The sequence below is a fragment of the Lissotriton helveticus genome, chromosome 5_1 (assembly GCF_964261635.1).
Source record: "Lissotriton helveticus chromosome 5_1, aLisHel1.1, whole genome shotgun sequence".
Lineage (NCBI taxonomy): Eukaryota > Metazoa > Chordata > Amphibia > Caudata > Salamandridae > Lissotriton > Lissotriton helveticus.
Genome location: NC_136065.1, coordinates 558,621,129 through 558,646,089, shown reverse-complemented (window position 1 = coordinate 558,646,089; position 24,961 = coordinate 558,621,129). Strand labels below are relative to the sequence as shown.

General features: G+C 43.5%; 1 protein-coding gene across 1 annotated transcript in view; it reads right to left on the bottom strand.

The window, feature by feature from the left end:
• Positions 1-709: 709 nt before the first annotated feature.
• Positions 710-24,961, bottom strand: part of ANKRD22 (ankyrin repeat domain 22) — a 294,066-nt gene continuing 269,814 nt past the window's right edge. Inside the window, exon 6 of the mRNA XM_078641011.1 lies at positions 710-1,341. Within this exon, the coding sequence (XP_078497137.1) occupies positions 1,264-1,341 (78 nt within the window). The 3' untranslated portion in view covers positions 710-1,263. The remainder of the gene's footprint in view (positions 1,342-24,961) is intronic.

Sequence of the window (24,961 nt, the reverse complement as noted above, 5' to 3'; positions counted from 1 at the left end):
TTGGGGAGCAGAAGATTGGAGTGGGGCAAATTGTTTTGGATTAGAGTGGGGTAAGTTGTTTTGGAGTGGAATGAGGCAGATTGGGGTGCATACAATTGTAGTGGGGCAGATTGTTTTGGATTAGAGTGGGGTAGACGGTTTTGGGTATGATTGGGGTGAATTGGAGTTGGGTGGTTTTGGAGTATTCCATTTGGGTGAATTGGAGTGGATTACGGTTAGTGGTCTGGATTGGATTGAGTGTAGTGGATTCATGTGGTGTGAGATGTGGTGGATTAGAGTGAGGCAGATTATTTTGGATTGGAGTGGGGCAGATTGGAATACAAAATATTGGAGTGGGACGATTGTTTTGGATTGGAGGGGGCACATTGGAGTGGGGCCCAACAGAGCGGGAACGGAAATGATGTTAAGCCTGTCTTGACGAATTACGAGGCTGTAAAGAAGAGTGCCACGCAAGCCAAAAAAATGGTAAGCAAAGGGTGGTTCCAAGCCCTTTTGGATACAGTAGTGTTTTGCAAGCGAGACGCATGACCTAGCACAAGCTCTCGCCGGCTTGACCCTAAAAAGGCTGGTTTTGCCCCCACTGGGAAATATTTGAATCCCGAAGAACTCTTAAGCACAGCATTGCAGTTCACTGTTCTCTACTCACAATTAGATACTGCACTGTATTCAAAGTCATTACCGCCCTTTGAGTAGGTACCAAGGCGTGCGCTTCTTTTATGGGGTGAAGCACAATTTATAGTGAGAAGCTACACCCCCCAAAAAGAAACAATATCCTGTGGTGCAACAAATGATACTGCCATGTACCCCCGGAGCCTGGCCTGCTATAAACTTGTCCGCCATGTTACCTTACTCAAGCAATTACGTAAAATCTTTCCCCATCGAATAAATACTGTAAATGTAATGTTCGAATCTATACCTACATTAAATATATTTTATTTTGATTTTTAGACATTAATAATCACAATACAAGTAACGTTATATTATTGTTTTGTTTTGTGTGTCTTACTCTGCATTTAAAAGTGATTTTTGGCATTCTGCTAATATTAGTGCATTCATAACATGATCTATTAACACGTTTAAGGTTTCTTTTGAACTATGGCACTGTCCAGTTTTCGCCTGGAGAAAAATGTAGTCTGTATATATGAAAAGAAAGTGGAGATCACAGAGTTGGATCTGGCGCAGTCCCTTGTAGTCTGTACATGAGATGCTCTTCGAAGTCAGGCCTTGCGCTAACAGTTCAAATGGTCCAATGCATTTCTAGGCCTAAGCTGCCTTCCGCAGCAACTGAAGCACTTTGGAGAATTTCAGCCTCCTTGCAATGTCTTCTGGCGTTTCACCCTCCTGAAACATAAGAAAAGGATATAGTTGTTAGGTATTAGCTTCCAATGGTGGGAGAGTTACATAATTGAGTACTGATATCACTTCCTAGAGTTATACATGGAGGATTCACAAACGCAGTGGCAGCTGGTGACATTTGAAAGCGGTGCGACGTAAACTTTGGGCATGAGTTTTATACAGCGAGCGACGTGAACAGGTTTAATGGACAAACCTGGGATCCAGGGTGGGTCCCTCTCCAGAGAAAGATATGAAAAAAAATTGCCAAATGGTAAATTTCAAAGCAAATGAATGTAGCGATAAAGCTAGTCTTAAAAAACAGTGGGGAAGTATAGTCTTGAAATATTAATGCATTAAAAACTGCCCCATATCTTGCTGCATTAATATGTTGAGCAGCTGTTGTAACGGGTAAATTGTACAGTGTGACAACTTTTCACTTTAAAATGTATGATTGCCCACTGTCTTATGCAGCATTAACTTTAGAAAGAAATGATCTAACCACCCGGCTTCGGGAAGCACCCACAGCTGCTGGCTGCAATCTGTCATATAGAAATATGTGCAGACAAGTCTTTAAGTGGGATATAAAAAGTAGGGTCTCTCTATAATGGAACATGTCAAATACATTTCTGTGATTTCCATAGTGTGCCAACCAACCAGTATTTTGGTTTACTGGTTTCTCTCTGAGATGTAATTGTATCCAGATAAATGACATGACAACTGATCTACACCTAAAACCTTTCACTACGGCCGAGAGGATGGAAACGCTAGAGAATAATTCTAGGCGAAGTAATCTCCGCATCTTGAACGTCCCAGAAGGAAGTGAGAGTTCTGACATTAAACAAAATATTGTCTCTCTCTTAAGGGAATCACTAAGTTTGGCGGTCTCTACCGAAGACCTGTCCAAGGACATCCAACGCGTTCATAGGGACCCTTTTAGGAAAAACCCTCAGAGAGAAAAGCCCCGGAAAATATTGGTGAACTTTCACACTTACATTCTCAAAGAAAGTATTCTCAACCTAGCCCTGAAACAAAAAACCTTGGCAGGGAAAGGGTTTCATTTTCAAATAAGGTCAGATCTATCAAGGGCTACCCTTGAGAAGCAGTGGGAGCTTGGCAGGCGTCTCGAGGCATTTAGAGATGCTGGCGCCTCTGCCCAACTTAAGTTTCCTGCCACACTGAGAATTATGCACAATAACAAAATGTTTAATATCAGGTCCGTATAAGAGGCGGATGAGCTATTACAAACCATAGGATCAAAGGGAGGAGCTAGGGGTTCTCTGGGCTGAGGCTATTGTAATTGCCGCTTTAGGATGTATCCGGGTTTTTCTTTCTCACTATTTCTCCTCTATTTTAATATTCCTTCTCACTAGGGAGTATTCGAATTTGATAAAAACAGAAGGCAAGTTAAAAATATATATATTTTTTTTAAAAACAAGGGGTAAGAGGTATTTTGTTGAACTAGGAATAGCGGGAGAAAAAAATATAAAAGGAGAAGGGGCAAAAAAAGGGAGGGAAAAAATAAAGAAAAAATAGAGAAAATGAAAAAGAATAAGAAATAAATATAATCTTTTCTGTTTTGCAATTGTCCTCGCTTAACATTTTTTGTAATTGTCCTCACTTAAATTTTTTGGGGGAGCCGTGGGGGTGGAGCACTATCTTCTGGACTTGTTCCGGATAGATAGGGCAAGGGTTTCCCGTGGGGGGGGGGGGGGGGGGGGGGGGGGGGGGAGGGGGGGCGAGCAACAAGAAAAACCTCATTTTCTGCTTACAAAATGGTTACTTTTGGTCCAGATCTACTAAAAGTAGCAAAGATGTCTTACGACCAATGTTCCCTCTAATTATTTTCCTCTGTGTGCGGCAGAGTAAGGTCTCTGTGCGCTGCAGCCAAGGCTATGTGCGCCAAGAACCTGACCGCGATTGTAGACCAGGGCTTTGAGTGGGATGAAAATACTCGGGGATATTTCAAAGGGGCGTAACCAATGCAATTAAGGGTGTGGCTTCAAAGCAATTAAGCTAAAAATGAGTGCATCGTATAGTGTGCCACACTACTGATACTTTGCTGCTGCTGTCATTGCGTCCAGATATATAATACAAGTAACATTGTAACATTACACCTACAAGAATCCAAGACCAAGGCACAAGTCCTAAAAAAAGAAGTGGGGGGACGCTGACGTCACAACAGGAAGTGATGTCACCAAAGGTGGCTTGCACCATCAGACTTATTGCCTCCCCTCACTCACCCTTAAATGCGATTGCATCAGAGAAGCCAGTGCGTGAGCAGCGCTCTGAATGGGCTCTGATCTCGCCCCCAGAGAGGCCAAAGAGTGAATGTGTGGCTCCATTTGCTCCAGTTATCGAGCTCCCGGTAAAATAAGTGGGGGGACGCCGTCCACCCGCGTGGTACCCCGACTCGAGCCCTGGCCAAGAATATTGGCTTTATCAGTAGTTGTTTTTTGCATCAAGTTGTATATAATAATGAAAATGCTTCCGCTCTTGTGGTTGGGGTTGTGGCTTAATGCTCGAGCTGTCGATTTTGGAGATGGGTTTTTAGTCTCAGGTCAGAACAAAATCATGTGATTCTGGGCAAATCAATTAATCTCCCCATGCAAACAAAAAAATATATAATAATAAATCATGTAAAGCGCTCTAATACTTTTTCGGTTGAGTTTGCACTATATAAAAACTTGCTGCATTTCTTTTCTCCATGTTGTGTGGTGCAAACATGACCCAAAACCCCTTCATAAATATACTCCCAGTTATCTCTCATTACTTTTTCACTCGAGGGCTTATCTAGCATAAAAAAATTATGTGAGAGACCAGCGAGCACAGCGCAAGTGATTTCTCCTTGCATGCATAATTTACCTAAACTTGAATAATATGACATTTTGAAAACTTTAGTAAATTTTGCACAATGTTAGATGAAAAAACTTCAGACATTTTGGCTGGTTTCAATAAAGTTTCACACTGGACTACTTTTGTTACATTTTTGATTAATAACTGCTGCATCTTCTTTCAAAATAATTACTGAATTACTTGGAGTATGACAAATACCGCTATCTTTGAGTACGATGAGCTTTGCCTCAAGAATTGGTTAATGGGATATACTGTCTTTACAAATACATATAAAACATGTTCCTTAAGTACTCTGATACCAAGAGATGAAATACATTTCAAGAGAAAACAATACAGTACAAATAAAATATATGACATAAAGGGAAACTGCCGGTAGTAATTCAATTTGAAGGGACAGCTTCTGTGCCAGTGTAATTTGGTAACATGTCTAACGGCAGAGCGATTCTTAGCATTCATGGGGATGACAAAGCAATTTCTGTACATGACTGCCTTAAGGCTTGCATTTACTTATTTATCCTTTCGAGGTGGCCAGTTAGCAATCCTGGCACGCACTCCTATTTTAGGAACACCGGGGGTGGCAGAAGTATGATGGGAACTTTCTCTAAGTGGCGGCCCAACAGGAGACATTGCTGAAGACCCTAAAGTGACATTCTGTGACCTGAAATATCTCATATAAAAATCATTGGAGCGGGCTTTGGAAGATACATCTGCACCAATAGCATGTGCCACACTAGCAACTGCTCTATAAGTCTGGGACCGCTTTAGGCTGGTCATGATGTGAAAACGTGCTTCATTCTAGTGTGCTCCAGCAGAAAACGGAGTCATTCTGGCTTTCCGAATGCCCAATCCCCTTTAGGAGAAAAGCCTCCAGCACACAAAATTGTAGCATGGGTACTCAGAAGTGTTCATCTAGCATAGATTAAAATGTTGCACTCCTGTCTGTGCATGCTTGGTTTGTAAATTGGTACTGCCCAGAAGTCTCTTTAACTTCTTCATGGTTGCTGAAGCGCCACGTTCCAAAGTGCGAGGAAAGGCCTGGCATCACCTGTACACATGTTGTTCGATATATTGCTGGACCTGTTTGTTTCTAGATCTTGTGCAATGGCTGTCCTTCTCTGTAAACTCCTCGAAGTCTCTTGCGTGCGCTTTCATATTTATATGCTTGTCGATGCTCGCCGATGTCTGATGGCAGGCTGCAGATTCCTTCACATCATGCCTTGTTTCACTTTGTTTTGCGTGTCAATCCAAACAGTTCCCAGGGGTGACGGCAGGTGGCACCGTGGGGCGGGGTTGTTCCTGCTTGTTCCAGTGGGTGTGACGAGGCTGCTCCTGTGTCCCCGAGTTTGGAAGGGTGTGGATAGTCAGAAGGGGGTTTGGGCTGCAGCTGGAGCCCGTCCAGCCGTAGGGTGTGTTTATGTGTGTGGGGGCTGTAGCGTTACTGCTCCATGTATCTCCTCAACACAGCAGTGGTACGGTGGGCCCTCAGCCCCTCTCTCCCCGATGCTCCAGGCCGGTGAACCGGGCCTTGCCCCCTCAAGTGGATCACAGCGCCCGTTAGTCGCTGTGATTAACAGGAATACTTTACAAATGCCCTCAATCAGCCCGCAGCCTCTCCCTATTCAGAAAAGCCACGAATCAATTCTAAAAGCATGACGTGTGCTTTACACGTCATGCTTTTGCACTTGCTGCATTTCTTTTCTAAATAGACCACGGCTGGGTGCTCATTGCGGGCCGTTGTGAAAGTTTGCTGTTAATTGCAGCACTGTCATGTGCTGCAATTAACAGGAATATTTTTACAATGGGCCACAATCAGCACCCAGTTGCGCTCTATTTAGAAAAGAAATGCAGCAAGTCCAAAAGCATGATGTGTAAAGCACACGTCATGCTTTTGGAATTGATTTGTGGCTTTTCTGAATAGAGAGAGGCTGCGGGCTGATTGAGGGCATTTGTAAGGCCTCAGGCAACCAGTAAATTGCCGTTTTTCGCCGCTCGCGTTGTGAAAGCGGGCGGCGGCCAGAATTGTGCGCGCTTCACAAGAGGCACTGCTAGCATAGAGGCTGATATATTGAAAACCCAAAATTAGATTGATCAAGCCCCTCCAGGTATATCAACACAAACACTTAGTAATAATCTTGTAACTTTAAAAGGCCAATTGGGTTCAGTGCTCAATCAACGTCTGCAAGAGAAATGGGAAGCCAGCAAGTTTGCTCATTTTGAGTTTGGGGAGGGAGCTGGAAACCTTTTGGCCTGGAAGGCAAAGACGGACCTGGTCCGCAATAACATCAACTCAGTGGTCCAAGAGAATATATCTTATACAACAGATTCTGATATTAGGAGAACCTTTGGGGATTTCTTCCAGTCAATCTATAGGAAGATAAAACCTTGGACAAAGAAAAAATGGAGAGTTGGTTAAGAAAGATACCTCTTCCAAAACTATCTGAGGAGCAACGGGCTTCCCTGGATAAAACCATCATAGATGAGGAGGTTAGAGCTGCTATTCTACATGGCAAGAAAGGGAAAGCAGCCGACTCAGATGGTCTACCAAGTGAAATATACAGGGTCCTGGAACAAGTAATTGTCCCTTTTCTTACAATATTATTTAACCAGATATTGCAGGATGGAATACCCCCCCCCCTGTGTCCTGGGACAGTGCTTCCATTACACTAATCTTAAAACCAGGGAAGTCTGCAACCTCCTGTGGGTCTTATAGGCCTATATCCATTTTGAACGTGGATTATAAGATCTTTTCCACAGTTCTAGCAAAGAGACTGAGTATAGTGGCACCAGACATCTTGCATCGGGACCAGAAAGGATTTGTGAAAGATCGGCAATTGTATGAACTGACCTATGATTTGATAGGAGCCATAGATATGGCGACAATACATTCCCTTCCATTGGCAGTTCTGACGCTTGACGCTACCAAGGCCTTCAACAGGGTGGCCTCATACCTGTCGAGGGTCTTGGCTAAGTTTAATATTGGAGATAGCTTTTGCCGAGCCATCAGTCTTCTATACTCAAATCCATCAGCCAGGGTGTTAGTGAATGGTGAACTAGCTGACCCCTTCCCATCACAAGCGGGACACGCCAGGGCTGCCCTCTTTCCCCCCTTCTGTTTGACCTCTATATAGAGCCCTTTGCCCAGTTGTTGAGGGGAGAGGAATCTATTAAACCATTTAGTTTTGAGGGGTGGGAAAGGAAAGTAGCACTATATGCTGATGATATTTTGATATTCTCCACAGATATACGTTCAGCTTTTCCAGCAGCCATTAAACTGGCCTTAGAGTTTGGGGAAATATCTGGTTACGAAGTAAATGCCTCAAAGACCGAGGTAATGGTCTGGAATGATGGAGGTTGCGAGATGGGGTTTCAACTTTCATCTAGTCTGAGATATTTGGGTCTAAACATTATCAAAGATATAAACAAATTAGCTACAAACAATTTTTCAGCCATTGCTAGGGAATGCCATTCACTCATGCAGTCCTGGTCGCATCTTCCACTATCCCTGCTGGGCCGGGTTAATTTGGTTAAAATGACTATTTTACCGAAGGTATCTTTTCTTTTTAATACCATTCCTCTTTTTTTGATTTTGTAGGTATTTCTAAGTTACAGGGAGGTATAACATCTTTCATTTGGGCAAAACATATCCCAAGGATTGCCTGGAAAAAGCTTAGGCGCAGGAGAGAAAAGGGGGGGTTGGCTGCCTCTGATTTGCAAATATATGGGTGGGCATTCCAACTGAGCCATGCTCGAATGTTATTAAAGATGCCGACAGGTCAAGGGGTTGGCTGCATGTTTTTAGCCATGCTTAGGGGGGAAGCAGCAACACAGTCAGGTTTTCTAGTTAAATTTAGAGACCCGAAGTTTAAAAAAAAAAATCAAATTGAAGGTTCTACAGGGGATGGCAAGAGTATGGTGTAAGGAGAGGAATCTAAATAATCTTGGATATTTTTCTAGTAGAGCCCCATTATGGGGTTCCCCTGGGAATCCTGGTTGGCTGGAAGATAGTCTAGCTGCACCCTTGCGAGATGGTGGGCTTGAGACATGGGGTGACATCTTTGTGGAGGGTAACTTATTACCTTGGGAAACCCTAAAAGACAAAATAGGATCTAATTGCTCTAAATTTAAGTACATCCAGATAACCAGTTGGGCACAGTCCTATTCTATGCAGGCCTCAGGTCGAAGGGGAGCTCCAGTTGGGGGTGGCAACCAACTGGAAATTTTACTTTTGGACAAACCACCAGGCAAGAAAGAAGTATCGCTGTGGTGTAATCTGATACTAGAGGAGTCTGAAGGGGAATTCCAACTACCCGTGTTGTGGTGGGGCCCCTCTTTAGTCTGTGGCAATCTGGTAGATGTATGGTCCATCTCATTCAAAGTACTGTGGGATATTGTGAAGCCCGCATGGTTGCACAGAAATCATCTGTACACCCTTCACAGAGCATACTATTCTCCAAATAGGTTGGCAAAATTTGTTAAAAGTTCCTCTGTGGCATGTGCCAGATGCGGCTTAGTAAATGCCAATGATGCCCATATGTTCTTTGAATGCCCCTCTATCAGTGCTTTTTGGGACGCCATTAGTAAAGTACTTACATCATCTCTGGGCCTGCAAATCTCGATTGATCTTCCTCTAGCAATCATGGGTGTAATGGATGAAGAGCGGAGCCCTGCGAAAATCTTCTCTTTTACTCAATTTAATTGGCTAAGAGAGAAATATGTAAAAAGTGGAAGGATCACCATCCACCTACACTTTCAGATTGGAGCGCCTCAGTTCTACAAATATCCAAACTTGACTTGGTCAGATCCGGGAACTGGAATAAAAGGGTTTTTTGGCACATGCTTAAATGGAATTAACTAACCAGGTTTTTTTTTTCCCCGGTCCAATGATTAAGCTGCTGTGGTCTTCACCCTCAGTACGTGCTTGGCTCAGGGTCGGCTCCCTAGCTATGATGGCACCACTTTCCACGTTATAATTGGATTTAATGTATGGGTCCTGAATGGCTCTTGTATGCTGAAGGGTGTTGGTAAGGAAGATCGCGTAAGCCCTACCAGTAGTATACTGAGGCAGTATCTGAGTCCAGTGGTACCTGTCATCTTTGAAACCATGGTGGAAAAATGAGGAGAAAATAAAAAAGAAAAACCTTTCACTACGATTGACTTTGTCAAAATGTGTTAGCTGTTTAAAATAAATGAGTAACAACGATTTGTTATAAATAATTAACATTGGAAATGTTTCACTTCTGAAATAGTGAGTCTGTGAATTAAATAACATTGAGGTCTGTGGAGGGAGTTCAGGGCCTTCAGTTATGTGTGCTTTAGATTAGAAATGTATCCTCTTTTTCTCTGCATATCTTGTCCATCTGTACATCTTAAACCACCTATTTACTCTTCCCTGAATGCACTTACTTGCATTTCTGTCACTTCACTGCCCCTGCACTCCCTCAAATTTAGGCACTATATTTTCTCTTACATTTGCCTTGAAAATATTTTGACATCTGTATACCCCCTTCACACACATCCACAGAATTTCAGTTGCAAATGGAATACATAAACATTGTTCTATGTGCTCTATAGAGAGGCCAACCCACTGACACACACTTTGGCTTCAGCCTTAGCGCCTGCACGCTCAATCAAAGCCCCTCAATAACACCTGGCATGGCTGAAGCCTCAAAGTATGCACAGAAAAAATACAGATAAATAGCATTATAAAATAGCTAACTCTTGGGAAATGCTAGATTAAGTAAAGTATGAGGAATAAGAGAAGAACTAAATCACTGAAATGTATTGCCTCAACATTCATTGTTTGCAAGTCAATCCATGTTTTTGGCATCAGTGTTCACTTAGGGGCATGAAGCCACAGACAGTTTTAATGTCACACATACCAGAACTGTACACTGTAAACAAATGTTTCTCGCCTTGCTTGACTCAAATATTTAGATCAACTTCGCAAGGGAACAAGAACAAACCCTGCTTATTATTTGGATCAATTCCGCAGCAGAACAAATGCTGCAGCTCCACTTCTAACAGGGCCAGCAATGTGCAGTTAGTACCTGGGTTGTCACAGTGGGGGAGGTTAGCGTGATGAGGGGTCTCAGCACAATATGCATAATACAACTTTAGCTTGTAAGAACTTACCATTACCAAGAACAAGGCACCGGATCAGACATGCTTGCATCCATTCTCACATATGACAAAAGGGTGGGATCTACGCCTTTGAATGACAGACGTCTAAAGTCACGCAGGGATAAAGTCTCCGACACCAAAAACCATGATGCTAATTGCATCACTGGCCCATAGAGTGCATGCTACCATAGACCCAACGGAAATGAAGGGCTTTTAAACAGAAAGCCCTGCGTCCTGCATCACAGTTTTGAAAATTGATATATTGCCTGGCTTCTGTCTCCTGCTTCAGAGCGGGGCGGGCAGGCAGCCTGAAACGGACAGCCCAGCCCAGACTTAAATACATCGATTTACTTAGCGATACAATCGTATGTCTAATAAAATCGATGTATATAATATGTTGTTATGTAAATGTGTAGGAATTTCAGAGGGGCGCAGTCCCACAGCCCTAATGGAGAAACCACCCCTGCATAAATGTCTGTTTTGATTAACTTTTGAGACTTTTTATACAAAGCACATGTTCATGTAAGAACCCACAAAATCATCGTCACTACTAAAGAAGCACATTATTCAAAGTTTTCATGGATTTTCAGGAAATGTTAACAAAAAATTGCAAATTTCACACATCTCAAGTTTAACTTCCCAGCCAGAGAAAGAAGGAGGTCCATTATCCCACTCGTGGAAGCGGGAATCACGCACTGTGCAAGGCCAGGTAGTAAAGGAATTCTTGAATGGGGAAGCAGTAAGGGAATCCACCAAGTAAGGGATGGGGAGATGGAGAGGAGAATTCTCCAAAGAGGAAGAGGAAAGCATATATGTAAACAAAAAAAAAGAAAAACATGCACAGTATTACAGTAATAAAATACCTTGTTTCAACCATTTTATTAATGCATATGCTTTTTCAGTTAAATAACATGCTTGTTGTCATCAGGGTGCTTAGGGAAGTTTTCACATTCAGAAAGTTTGATCTTTACAAAGAATGTGCACATTAAAGAGCGCAACATATTGGCTCCCATAAACAGAGTACCTATACATGCAGACAAGCACACCAGCTATCAAATCTACCCATGCATGTGCAGACACACATATACACAAGCATCCATGCAGCACGTTGGCAAACAGACATCCATGCACACAGACGAACGAACATATAGAATAGTACAAATAATGTCACCAATGGAACTCAACAACAAACAAGTTTACCCCCCTGCGCTAGCAATCCCCCCTCATCCGAACACCTCAACAGCATGCCCAGTTTCCCAAACCCTTTCTCTCTCTTATGACTTCTCCCCACCCACCACGAGACACACCCCCTCCCTCACTTCCCCCTTCCAGCACCCTCCTCCTTCCTATTATTCGACTGCCTGTAACTCATTCACCTTCTCCTAAATGCCTTCCCCCCTTAACCAAGATGCTCTTAGCCAAGGTGTTATTTCATCTCTCCCCCCTCAAGACTCCTTACCATCTCAGGACACCTATTATGACTCTATGCACTCCTTCTCCGAATACACGGACCTCCCTCCATCCACCAACCTGAGAACGCCTCTCCACCACCCGCCTGAGCTCCCAACCCTAACACTCCACAGACTGCTCTACCCGAATAACTCTGATCCCAATTTAGCAGAGACCCTAGCTAACATCCAAAGCTATCTTCTGACCTTGTCGCCTGAACTCTGTCAGCTCAAGAAAGTTATTTCCTTATCATCTGAACTCTCTCAACTCAGGAAAGATTTTAAATCCCTCTCCTCTGAAATACGCCTTAACGGTGCGATTTTCCCAAACCCTGATGCAGAAAACAATTCCAACCCTCTACAGTGGAGAACCTTCCCCCGCTGTAACTGTCCCCATCGACCTCACCGTGCCCCGAGCCTTCTCTCCCCCTCTGACCTCCTCGACCTTTGTAACTCCTACCTGCCTAAATAGCCAATCGACCCGCCCAACCCCCACTCTACCATTCCCGTGATCTTGGGGACGAGCAGAATCCCTTCCTCCCCGTCTCCCCCAGGCTCCCAACACAACTTATCATTATCCAAACATCCTCCCCCCCCCCATAATCAACCCAAAACTCCTCACATGCATGCTGGTCCATTGCCACTCAGCTGTCAGGCATGTGACTTGAATAGCTGAAACCATTCTCTGCGAAGACATTGATATTGCCTTTCTCACGGAACATCGGCTCAAGGCCCACTCTACATCTATCCTTGACCTACTATTCCTCCCGTTACTCCATACTTAGAAAAGATAGACTAGATAAAATTGGACGTGGTTTAGCTATCAGTTTTAAAAACGAACTTCAACTCTCGCTTGTCAAGAACTCTGACCATGCCACGTTTGAATACCTCGGAGCTGAACTTAAAATTCAGGGTGCCCCACCGATTTGCCTACACAACATCTACCGCCCTCCTGGCAAAAACCTTCCCTTCGCTGAGGAACTTTCCAACCTCCTCACCCAATCCTCACTTTCTAACTCTAAAAATCTCTTCCTTGGAGACTTCAACCCCTACTGGAATGATATCAAAGACCCTGCTGTTAATCTCCTCACGGATATTCTAGAGATCAGTGACCTTAAACAAATTTGTCACTCCCCAACTCACACAAAGGGGGCTACTCTTGATGCCATCATCACTAATAATGATTTGGCCTCCCTCTCCAACATCATCCCCATTGATTGGTCTGACCATCACCTCATCCTCTTCACAATCACCACTACAGCCCCTCCCCTCCAAGCCAAAAACATCAAACACAAGAAATTGACCAGAAACCTCTATCTTATCCCCCCCGGCGAGCTAGAAACAAAACTCAAAGCCCAATTCCTGCTAACTCCCCTCTCCCAAAATGCTAACACCCTCACTGAGCACTATAATAAATCAGTTACTGAGGTCCTAGACCAAGTGGCACCTCTCAAACTAAAAACCCAAAGAAACATACCTTCCAAATCCTGGTTCAACTCTGATTTTAACAATGAAAGACGCTCCCTTAGGCAGGCCGAAAGAACCTGGAGGCAACACTCGTCCCCCTCCCAGCTAGCCCTCCTCCGATCCGCTAGGTCCAACTACAAAAAAAACATCCTCAATGAAAAGGCCTCCTTTTTCCGCACACAACTTGATAGTGCCAAAAATAGACCTAGAGAACTATTCAGCATTGTCAAAAACAAACTTCCTCTGCCCCCTTTAGCTAATAGCCACTAACGAGAAATGCAAAGTAATTGCAAACTTCTCTGATAAAGTCACCAAAATTGATCAATTCTTCCTCTTAAATTCCTCCTCCCCCAACCCACCTCTTTCCTATGACATTTCTCCTGAACCTCCATCCTCATCTAATCCTCTCCAGGTCCTCTCCCATCTCTCATCTGTTACCTTCTCACCTGAATCCAACCCTGTTCTCCCCCAGCAACAAAAAAACAATGCCTCCTGGCATAATTTTCACCCTGTTTCGGAACATGAAGTCTATACCATCATCTCTAAGCTGAAACCATCCTCTCACACCAAAGACCTTATGCCCTCTAACCTTGTCCTAGACCTTAAAGATATCATTGCCCCTCTCTGGACGACCATTATAAACTCATACCTGACCACCGGATGTGTTCCTGACTCCCTCCAACTGGGTCATATCACACCGATTCCCAAAAATCCCAATGCAAATCCCAACGATTTGAATAACCTCCGACCTATCTCTAACCTCCCTCTTCTCTCCAAAGCCCTTGAAAAGTGTGCCCTGCTCCAACTGGATAATCACATCTACAAGTTCGACCTCTTTGACTTACTACAATCCGGCTTCAGAAAAGGATGCAGCACAGAATCTGCCATGCTCAATATAGTGGATGACATTGGTCACTCACTTGACAATGTTGAGTCTTGCCTACTCATTCTCCTCGAGCTCTCTGCTGCTTTCGATACTGTTAACCATTCTGCCTTACTTAACACTCTCAAAGCCCGCTTTGGCCTCAATGGCCTTGTCCTCAAATGGTTCACCTCCTTTCTCCAACACAGAACCCAACAAATCAAAATCGAGAACTGTCTTTCCAACCCCACTCCAGTCTCCCTCGGTGTCCCCCAGGGATCCATTCTCTCTCCTACGCTCTTCAACCTCTTCATGGAACCACTCACCCTCATTCTCAAACTAGCAGGAATCAATTACCACCTCTATGCCGATGACACTCAACTTTACTATAAGATTTAATCCCACTCTGATGTCCTACACCTCAATGACACCCTGACCAAGATCCAATCATGGATCCACCACAATCATCTTAAACTCAACCCTAAAAAACTTAAATCATTCACTTCGCCCCTAAAAACAACCCTCTCCCCATACAAGACTGGATATCTGACCTTAATGCCCTCAACTGCTCTCTCATCACTTCCAATTCAGTTAAATCCCTAGGCATTACCATTGATTATAACCTTGCTCTTACCTCCCACATAAAAACCACAGCCAAAGGAGCGCTCTTCACTCTCTGCCATCTCAAAAAAATTAAACCCTTCATTATGGCCGATGACTTCAAAACTGTTGTCCAATCGCTGGTCCTGTCTAGAATAGACTATGGTAACGCTATCCTCCCTGGAACACGTAAAGTCCATCTTGCACCTCTCAAATCTGTGCGCAACCTAGCTGCAAGACTTATCTTTGACTACAAACGGTTTAACCACATCTCCCCCGCACTTAAAACACTCAAGTCGCTGCCCATCGAAGGCAGAATCACCTATAAGATTGCATGTATCACACACAAAGCACTTCACCAAAACTCCCCACATTATCTCTGAGACAAACTCCAAAAAGCAGGCTGCACCCGACCAACAAGGAGTACCAACGCCCTCATACTTATTCCCCCTCAGCTAAAAAAATAAAAGCACACAGGCTCGATCCTTCTCTGGAAACGCTCCTTCCATCTGGAACTCCCTGCCTAAAGACATACGCTGTAACCCTTCCTACATCAACTTCAAAAAAGACCTCAAATTGTTCCTCCTCAACAAATATTGGGGTCAATAATACCTACCTCAGACACCGTCTCCCGCTCTTCACCCCATCAGGCTCCCCTCTTTTGCCCTCCAACACTTTCCCCTCCCATTTCTCCCTTCTATCTCTCCTCCCTCACGCTACTACTTCCCCTCCCCTAACCACCCTCCCTGCCCCTAGCTTTAAGTATGACATCTAGCCTCTAGCACTGCCTCTCACTGATCTCCCACTCCCCTATTCCTCTAACTCCCATTCTCCGTATCTCCCTCCTTTATCTTCTCTTTTTCACCTCCTCACACCCACCCTAATCTAAGCACCCTCTGCCCAATCAGCTTATCATTGTACTCTTGTAAATAGCACTCATATGTATCTACCTTCCATGTTATATTGGTTCGTATGGAAATGTTTTTGACCAAATGTACCAATTCTGTACCTCCGTGCACTCCTGTAAAGCGTTCTGATACCTCTGGGTCTAGCCAGCGCTATATAAAACCTTTAAAATAAATACATAAATAAGTACTTGTGCACACAGCCAACAGTGGTGCATCATTCTATGCAGTATGGCAATACAATGTGTTGTGCAGCAGGTGAGCACAGGGTGAAGTGCAACAAGGGAGCACAAGGTGAGGTGCATTAGGGGAAACATAGGGCAATCTGCATCAAGGGTGCATAAGGTGCTGTGTAGCAGGGGAGCACATGGTGATGTAGACCTAGGGGGCAGATAACGATTTGCACCATGGAACCACTGGACGATTTATACCAGGGAAGATCAGGGTGATGCGCATGAGGGAAACGCAGGGTAGTGTGCGAAAGCGGAGCAGTAGGTGATGTACCAAAGAGGAGCGAGGGGTGGGTGCCTTAGTATTGACTGATGTACAGGGCAGAGGAGAGAGATGTGCAATATGAGGGCAAATAATAATGAGTAGGAGGGGGAACTTGGTTGTGTGTAATAGAGAGACACAGGCTGATGTGCAGTATTATTGATTTATTTTACATTTCTACATGGCGCAGCTTTGCCAAGATGGTATCGGGGCACTGCCCACTTAAACATATGTGTGATGGGCAGACCATCTAGATTAGGGCATTTTAAGGATGACTACATTATCCAATTTGTGGATAATGAGACCATTAAGAAGACCTTTATTAAACTGCAGGTGCAACACGTAGCTTAAAACCTAAGGTGCATTTTTTGATGCTTTTAATTTGCTGACATGATAACATTTTAACTGCGGATATGTGGCCTTTATGTTTAGAACATGCTTGCTGTTTGAATACTTTAGCCTCCCATATGGACACAGTGGTAATAACTAATCAATCTTGCGCATTCAATTGTTTGAAGTTGCTGCATGATAACATGCTGAATCAATTGCTTTTTTGTTTACATAGTAAAGACTTATATGCATACAGGCTTTCTTAAAAATGCACTTAAAATACTGGCCATTTGTCAAAAGTATTTATTATGAAAGATTTTTCGTGTTTGCCTTTTAAGTTCACCAGTTACCGTGCACACTTTATAGTCTTTATACTTTTCGTAACACTCTGTTTTGTGGCTATATCTAATGCTTTCTGTACAGAAAAGGGATACAACTTGCAATATCCATATTATTGTAGCCCAAGATGTTGCCTCATTTTCGTATGTTCTATCTTGCACAGCTGTGAGTAGCACACACAAAGTTATCCAAATATTATTAACATTTCCCTTATCCAAAAGCATTACATATTGGTTTTTCCAATGCTTCTTTTTTTATACCTTACCGAAAGGGGCAACACAGTTAGGCTTTGCTGAAGAAGACCAGTGACGGTTTCTCTATTTGGGAGATGGGGCATCGCCCCCTGCTGCAAGAGCACCAGAGATGAAAACTAAAATAGCAATAAAATGAATTTATTTCACTGCTGCTCTTATCCAGAGTCAAGAGTCATGGCGGGGTGGGGCAATTGCTGCTCTACACAGCAGGAGAGGAGTGGTGCCCACTCCTGTTTAAGTCACTTTAGCCGGCTGTCTTGCGACGGCAAGCCTGGCATTTGCACTTATACAGCTGGATGGAGAGAAGGCACAGGTCCTAATTGCCATAAGGAGCATCAAGCCAGACCGCTTCAACCAATCCCAACGCTTCTCTCATGCCGCTTAATTTTTAAGAGCAGCATGAGAGAAGCATCAGAAGTGGTAGAAGAGAATTGGTTGAGGCTCTGGGTCTCACACTGGGACTTTCCGAAGAGGAGAACACAAAGGACGTGTGGATAACTCACTGCTTATCACTGCTTTCAGCATCAACTTCAGAGCTCTCAATTATGGCATGTTATAAATGAGAGCACTATTAACAAGCCATGATGGAGTGATTTGGCATTGAGACCAAAGGCATTCATAACAGTGCCTATCACTAGATTAAAACATTCACTTTCCTCCAGTGCCCCTCCATTTCTAAATATCACCGCTTGCCACTGAAGAAGACATCAGCAAGGAAGAAGGTTTTAGGCTACTGATTGCATTTTATTGTTTACCACTGTACTAAAAATGGTTTTATTTTTACTTTTGTTTCCCCAATTCTTCTGTGCTTGGTGGAGAAATGTAAGGTTTACAAACAACTTTTCTCAAATATTTTATTATAGATAATTTGGAAAACTTAAAATCATGTTTAATCTATTTGAAGTATGTTGTTCTGTCTCTGTTTAACACAATGGCTGGTGTACAAGAGTGATATCTCATCGGGTTTTATTCATGACATAACACCTGACAAATTAGCATGCTTGGTAGAGTAAGAGTAACATGTGGTATTGTTGCGGGAACACTAAGGGTTTTGGGTCTAAGGTTAGGAGTTTATAGGGTTTGTGGCCTAGTAGCATATAGATAATGGTATAGGGGTAAAGATATGGGATTTGGTTTCCCGACTTCACAGGAGTCAGACTTAGGGATTCACTTTAATAATGAGGTCCTGCATGTTGTGTGCAGCGTTACAAGTGAAACAGAGATTACATTGCAATTAACGGTCAGAGGCTTCTTACATTGTGAAGCAGGTCAATGCTGAAAGTCAAATTGGCCAGTGGGTGCATTAACATCTTTGAAGTGGCCAGACACTAAGGGGCCTATTACGATGGCGGGCAGACTTTGTCTGCCTGCCACCGTACCAGTAAACGGGACCGCCCGCCAGAGGTGTGGCGGTCTCGCTATGGCAATTAGGATGCGACCGCCACCCTGGCAGTCACATCCCACATTTTCAATATTGTGGCGGGCGGTGCTGTAAGCAGCACCCACTACAATGTTGAATATGCATGTTGTGCATTGGCATGCACCATGTGACAGGCACCACACGGTGCCTGCCACCTTGGGTATGCCAATGTAGGGGGATGTGCCCCCCAAGTGCATCCCCCCACACCCCCGGGGGTCCGCAACAGGCCCCCCAAAGTGAACTCCGCATTTCATTCCATGGCGGAGCTCCGCCATGGAAAGGCATACTACCGCACGCATCGGAATATGGATGGCCATATTATGGGCCTTTTCCGCCCGGCAGGCAATCGTGACAATTGTTCTGTGGGCGGAAAAGCGGCATCCGCCGCGGTACTCCCACCATGGGGCGGGGGTAAATGGCCGTCCGGTGGTGCAATTTGGCGGGCAGATTGCCACCGCCGGTGGGGCGGTGGCGATCTACCCGCCATGCCAATAGGCCCCTTAGCCTCTTGTGCTGATGAGGCTTTGTAGTGTTCCTGACAGAAAAACTGGATTTTCCCAGCAAGAGATAATCATGGGGAGAGCAATGAGTCTGCCTGCAGTGCAGTGCCACCAAATGTGCTTGTGAACATTATGCTTGACTATTGCAAGGGACTAGCTGATGTGGTCCATTCTGTATATTTGTTCAATAGGCCAATGTGTTTGATGTTCTTTAGTTAATTTCTATGTTTATAGTACAGAACACAAATGTAAAATGATATATATATTCACCTCCACTCCCGCTTCTTCCATAAAAACAGGTCTGGCACAGCTTGGTTTGTTTTTGCAGCAGGCTTTAATTACCACCAAAAGCACACAAATAAAGCATATTGTCTTCAATCTTGCACCTGGCAGACGCATTTCGGCGAATGCCTTTATCCATGCCTGTGCTGTGCTCGACTGTCAATTAATTGGAGATTCTCGGGGTTTGTTTAAATACCTAACAGAGGCTTCTCATTGGAGCAGCGACATCGTCACAGAAAGAGGACATGGCTATTCCTGCGAGTAAGTACTTTCCTCTTTCTCTCCTCCATTACACCCCAGTGTGCTAACCCTGCCCACAGAAAGCCGCCAACAGTCCACATTTGTAGGCTTTGTTAAGTAACTCCCCCAATATATGATAATTCTCCGACTCCGTCGCCCATGGACTGCCAGCTCCTCCCCGTCATGCAGGATTGAATGGCGGATTATCCTGCTGCTCAACAACCATTCAGCAGTAAATCCACAAACAGTCCTGCTCCCAGGGAAGAAGGCACGTACACGAAAGCTGCTGGAATATGGCACCTTTATTTTCTTGGGTCTCCTTCGACCCCGAGATCAAGGAGACACGTTTTGGCTTCGCAGAAGCCTTTATCAAATATACACAGTATCCGTTTGGATGATTCTTGAGACTTCAAGAAGAAAAACAGCGGCACACCTCCAGACGGCATAAAATATTTATTTATGCACTAAGACGACGCATTTCGGCCGGAGCCTTTTTCGACTGACTCAAAAAAGGGATAATAATTAAGACAGTCGCTGCTGCCATTGCAGGCACTGGTACCGTTGGAGGTGGACCGACAAGGAGCAGCATGCCATTGCTAATATATAAAGAACATTTGTGAAAGGTGTTTATTTGGTGTAAAGATTTTGTGATATATTCCTAAGCTTAGCGGCCAGGTCACAAGTGACTAGTGACACTTGCAGATAGATACCATTCTGTGTCCCGCCAGGTTAAAGCTATTGCTGCTTCTCCATTTCTGGAGTTGTGCCATGACCTCACTCTAGGTGACTGGTTCGCAAAATGCTCGAAAATCGTGTCTGGAGCCTAGATAGTGTGGACTGTACCATGTCATCCTAGTGACAAATACTGCTGTTAAGTGTGGAGGTCTTTCCAACTGGATTCATGCAGCCCAGAGTGGAGTGTCCTCTTGATGATGCGACAGTACTTCTTCCTGAGCAGCAAACCCACAACTGAGAGACTGCAAGAAGAGAGTGCACAGAGTGCAGAGACGCTGCAAGAGTCTGTGACAGCACATCCTGTGCCTTAGGGAGGTATTGATGAACTGACAGTGGAGAAGTCTTGGACTTAACCGCTACCTGAGCCAGGTTCAGACCCTGACAAAGGGCCTAGTGCTGTGTCATGATGGATTGAGGACCGTTGGCCGAGAAGTCAAGAAAGAGAGAGATTAAGATTGCCTCAGAACGAGGACTGAGTACTCTCCTGGATGATACTGAGGATTCTGGCCTGAGTGACAAAGAAAGTGAACAACCTCTTACTCAGGATATCTAAAAGAGCTAGAGTGCCATGTCGAAGGTACTCATCCCCTGAATGGACACACTTTACAGGAAATAACGATGAGAGGGGAGTTTGTGATTTGGAGGACAACCGTGAGATTACAGGTGAACCTCCGTGAATCAGCATTCTTTGATGACTGTGTTCTGAAATTGTTCTTCCATTAAATAGACTGACCCGAGTTATCATCCACTTGATATCTGAATTAAACTTTGTACTTATTGAGTGTTATTAGAGACTTTTGCTTGAACTTCATTAAAAGAATTGAGAAGATCACCTAGGCCTGAGGCTGCTGAAGGAGAATAAGGGTGTCATTTAGAAGAACATGGAGTTGGGCTAAGGAAGACTCATGAAGACTTTGTAAATAACTTCATTACATGATTTATGAACTTTGTCATCTGCATAAGTAGAAGAGCACAGGAGAAATTCACTTCCTGAAAACCTTACTTAATTGTCTGAATCTAGAGACGTCATAGAAACTAATAGCACATACAAAGATATATAACAGTAGGAGTGTTGTTTGCTATTTTTGTAGTATTAATTGTTCCTCTTGTAGGATTATCTTCATTTATATTTTCCACAGTAGCGGAGCTAAAGCCTACTGTTACCCCTAAGACCATGAGTCCTACAGATAATAGTTTGCAAGCACTAGACTATAAAGCTTTACATGTAGATTCATCTAGAGGAGATTATTCTTGAAATGCCTATTTTAATTTGCATTGTGAATACGTTGACGCTATGGATACAAAGGACTGCTATGTCAGTACGCAGTTACCGGCGTCAGCAGCAGAGGTAATTACTTATCACCATATTTCTCTTACATATGGTATTACGTATAGCCATATGTTTTATGGAAAGGGACATTTCCAATATTATTACTCAAATTATGATTTGCTCAATTATTTGAATAGCAATTTTCATGCTAAGATATTCGATACAGTTCACACTTTCCTTAGAAAACGAAACTGGAAATGGCTTGTGCTCATAGCAACAAATATAATTGTTCTTTAACTGAGGATGAGAAGACATTTTTGAATTTAACAGAAGACAGGAATAGAGCAATCGATGCAAGGAAGAGAAAAGGATAGGATCTGAAATATGAAGGACCGCCGCAAGGCATACTGAAGCAAATCATCAGGGCTGACCGCCGCCTCCGCATCCACTGGGAAACGTTGACTCTCACTTATGATCGTGGTGGATTTGGGGTTCCAGACTTCTAAACATGTTATTTGGTGGCACAACCCCACTTCGCTCATTATTGGTATCATCCAGATGCTAGGATTCTTTATCTTAAATCCAAGAGGGCTAATGCACCACGCTTTCCCCTCTCCTCCCTCAGGGCCTTCAGAGGAACCCTGCTGATATACAACCCCCCGCTGCCACCTCTTGGGTATGGTCAAAACAATGGCGATATGTAGGCTGGGGACTTTTGTACTCTTCGCATATCCCCCTCTCAAATAATCTGTGGCTGCCGCTCACACAGGCATAGAACTGGTTAGTACAATGTTCCCTTGCATCACACCATCTAACCGTTATCAGTGATTTGTTCCTTAATGGAACTTTGAAACCCAGTTCCACTTTGCTGGAGGGTGGAAACCAGACCTGTATGGATGCATTTGTTTTCCATCACTTATATTGTACGCTACATTCCACCCTGCCCACATACCCAGAGTAACCTGTAGACTTTCCCCCACTCACATTGGTAATCTCAGCCCCGGATAGCGCTAGGTTGGTATGCGCCGCCATCACACATCCTTGCAGCTACGTTCTACCGGGCCCAAAGAATCGAGAACTTCATGGGAACAAGTTCTGGAATACTCCATTGCAGATATAATTTGGTCCTACTGCCGTATGGTATCTTAACTGGTATCTAACAACCACCGACACAAGCTGTTACATTACAAAAACTAACACCAAGCTTATACAACTCCGAAAGCTTTACCTAAACTCAATATCACGAGACCACACACCTGTCCTAAAAGTCAAATGGCCCAAGCTGACTTTGCTCACTTGACATGGGCCTGTGCCGTGATTGCATCCTATTGGGCCGAGATTTTTTCCACAATATCCCTGATGATTGAACATGTACTTGACCCTGACCCCTTGCTGACCCTGTTGGGATATGTTAAACCACTGTTCGCAAACCAGCAACACTTTACTGCCATGGCGCTATCATTAGCTAAACAACAGGAGCAGCAGCAGACCCCAACTGTTGATGCTTGGTTAAGGGATATGGTGTCTTGTGACACCACCAGTGAGTTTTAGGCTTCATTACAATCCTCAACGTACAGGCCACAGGATATCTGGCAGACACTCTTAATGTTGAACTCTGATGAGGAGCACCAGACTGCAGACTAATAGTTTTTTGCTCCTTATCTACACTTCCTATTACACATGGTTACTTTAAAGCATGTACTACATGAGCCAATTGTATTGTTTGCTATCCCTTAGCATTTGTATTACTATGCGTCGGTTCTTCTAAATTTGCTCTCTTTTGGTACGGTTTCTTTTTCCTTTTTTCTCCCCCTTTCTGGGAAAGTTCATACAAGGAGTGTTTCTTACAGTTTCAAACTATGTAGCTTGTTTGAATTATTTCTGCAAAACTTATAACTAAGGTTTTTTTAAAAAAAGAGTTAGAAAGGACTGTGGGATAAGGAAGAAGTGGAACATCGAGACTCAAAAGTTATGCCTGCACGATTCTAGGTTGGCAACACAAAGGGAAATTATGTGGGAGTAGCGAAAAACTGTCCCTTAACACTAAGTGTATTTTGTTTGTGGAGAGCATGCATACTTCAAATTGCCCAAAGGATGGTATGGTATATGTTATTTAGGTGTAGTTTCCCCAAATATTTATCATGCAAAACATTTTAATGATCCTATTTGGGAAATGAAAACTGGAACTAAACGAGGTAGTAGTGGTGCTGAGATTGTGGGAGACCTTTTTGGTGCAATGATTTAATTTGTAGGTACAATTTTGACTGATCTCAAGATTAGAACGTTGTCCACCATAATGAATAAATTGGCCACAAGTACTGCAAATTCCTTTTTGGGTATAGATACTGAAATGGTAGCTATGGGATCCATGGTTTTGCAGAACCGTCTTGCATTAGACAAGTCTTCTTGCGAAAGAGGGAGGAGTCTGCAAAATATTGAAGGTCAAGTAATGCTGTTCCTATGTACCGGACAAGAGTGAATTGGAAGCTACAGGTGCTTGGGAAGTAATTGGAAATTGATTTTCTGCAATAGGCAGATGTTATGTTATGTTATAAAATGTGTAGAGCGCATGGCAGACCCAGCTAAGGGGCATCCCAGCACTAATCACAGACAGCAAACGGAAGACCGGCGAAGCCACCACCCCAATCCATTAATTAGAGAACAAATAGGTTTTTATAGCCTTACTGAAAGCTATGTGATCATGAATGATTCTAATGTTCCCCGGAAGGGAGTTCCAACGTTTCGGACTAAAGCTCAAAAAGAACGTCCCCCAGCTCTGGCTTTATTGACCCGTGGTATAACTGCCAGATGTTGATTACAGTAGCGCAAGATGTGGGATGGCATGTACAGAGTAAGAAGATCTGCCGGAATTTCTGGGGATTGGAAGTTGTAAATCCGATGAGTAATACACAGAGTTTTAAAAAGAACACGCTTTTCCACAGGGAGTCAGTGAAGTCTGTTAATGAATTCTGAAATATGGCAGGTCCTGGGAAGCCCAAATAACAGTCGGACAACATTAGACAAATGTTGTTGAGAACATCAAGTATTTGACTTGATTTTATCTGTTAAGGATTTATAAGTGTGGTATTGCCAGGGCTAACATCGCCATCAGAGGGGGGATTGGAGTAGTGCAATTTAGACTCCACCCTTATACATCACAGAAATGCTCTTATACACCTACATGTGGCACTATAGTTGCTGTGCGCCATAACTTTATTGTATGGCATTTTAAAAGAAACTTAACTATTGAGAAATTTAAGTTATATAAGCATGTGGTCTAATGTTCAGTTTAACATGAGGATGTATTCTGTATTCACTTTTGCATTTATACTTTAAGTTACTTTTGCATGGCTTCCGAAACTAAAGACTTAATTATACTGTGCAAATCTCCTCCTAATGAATTTGTTTGCCACAACCTGTTAAACTTTTTTAATGAGTTTCTTAGAATTGTTCTAAAAGTATGGATGCTGAATAGTTATAAATGTATGTACTTTTATTTTTCAATTTTT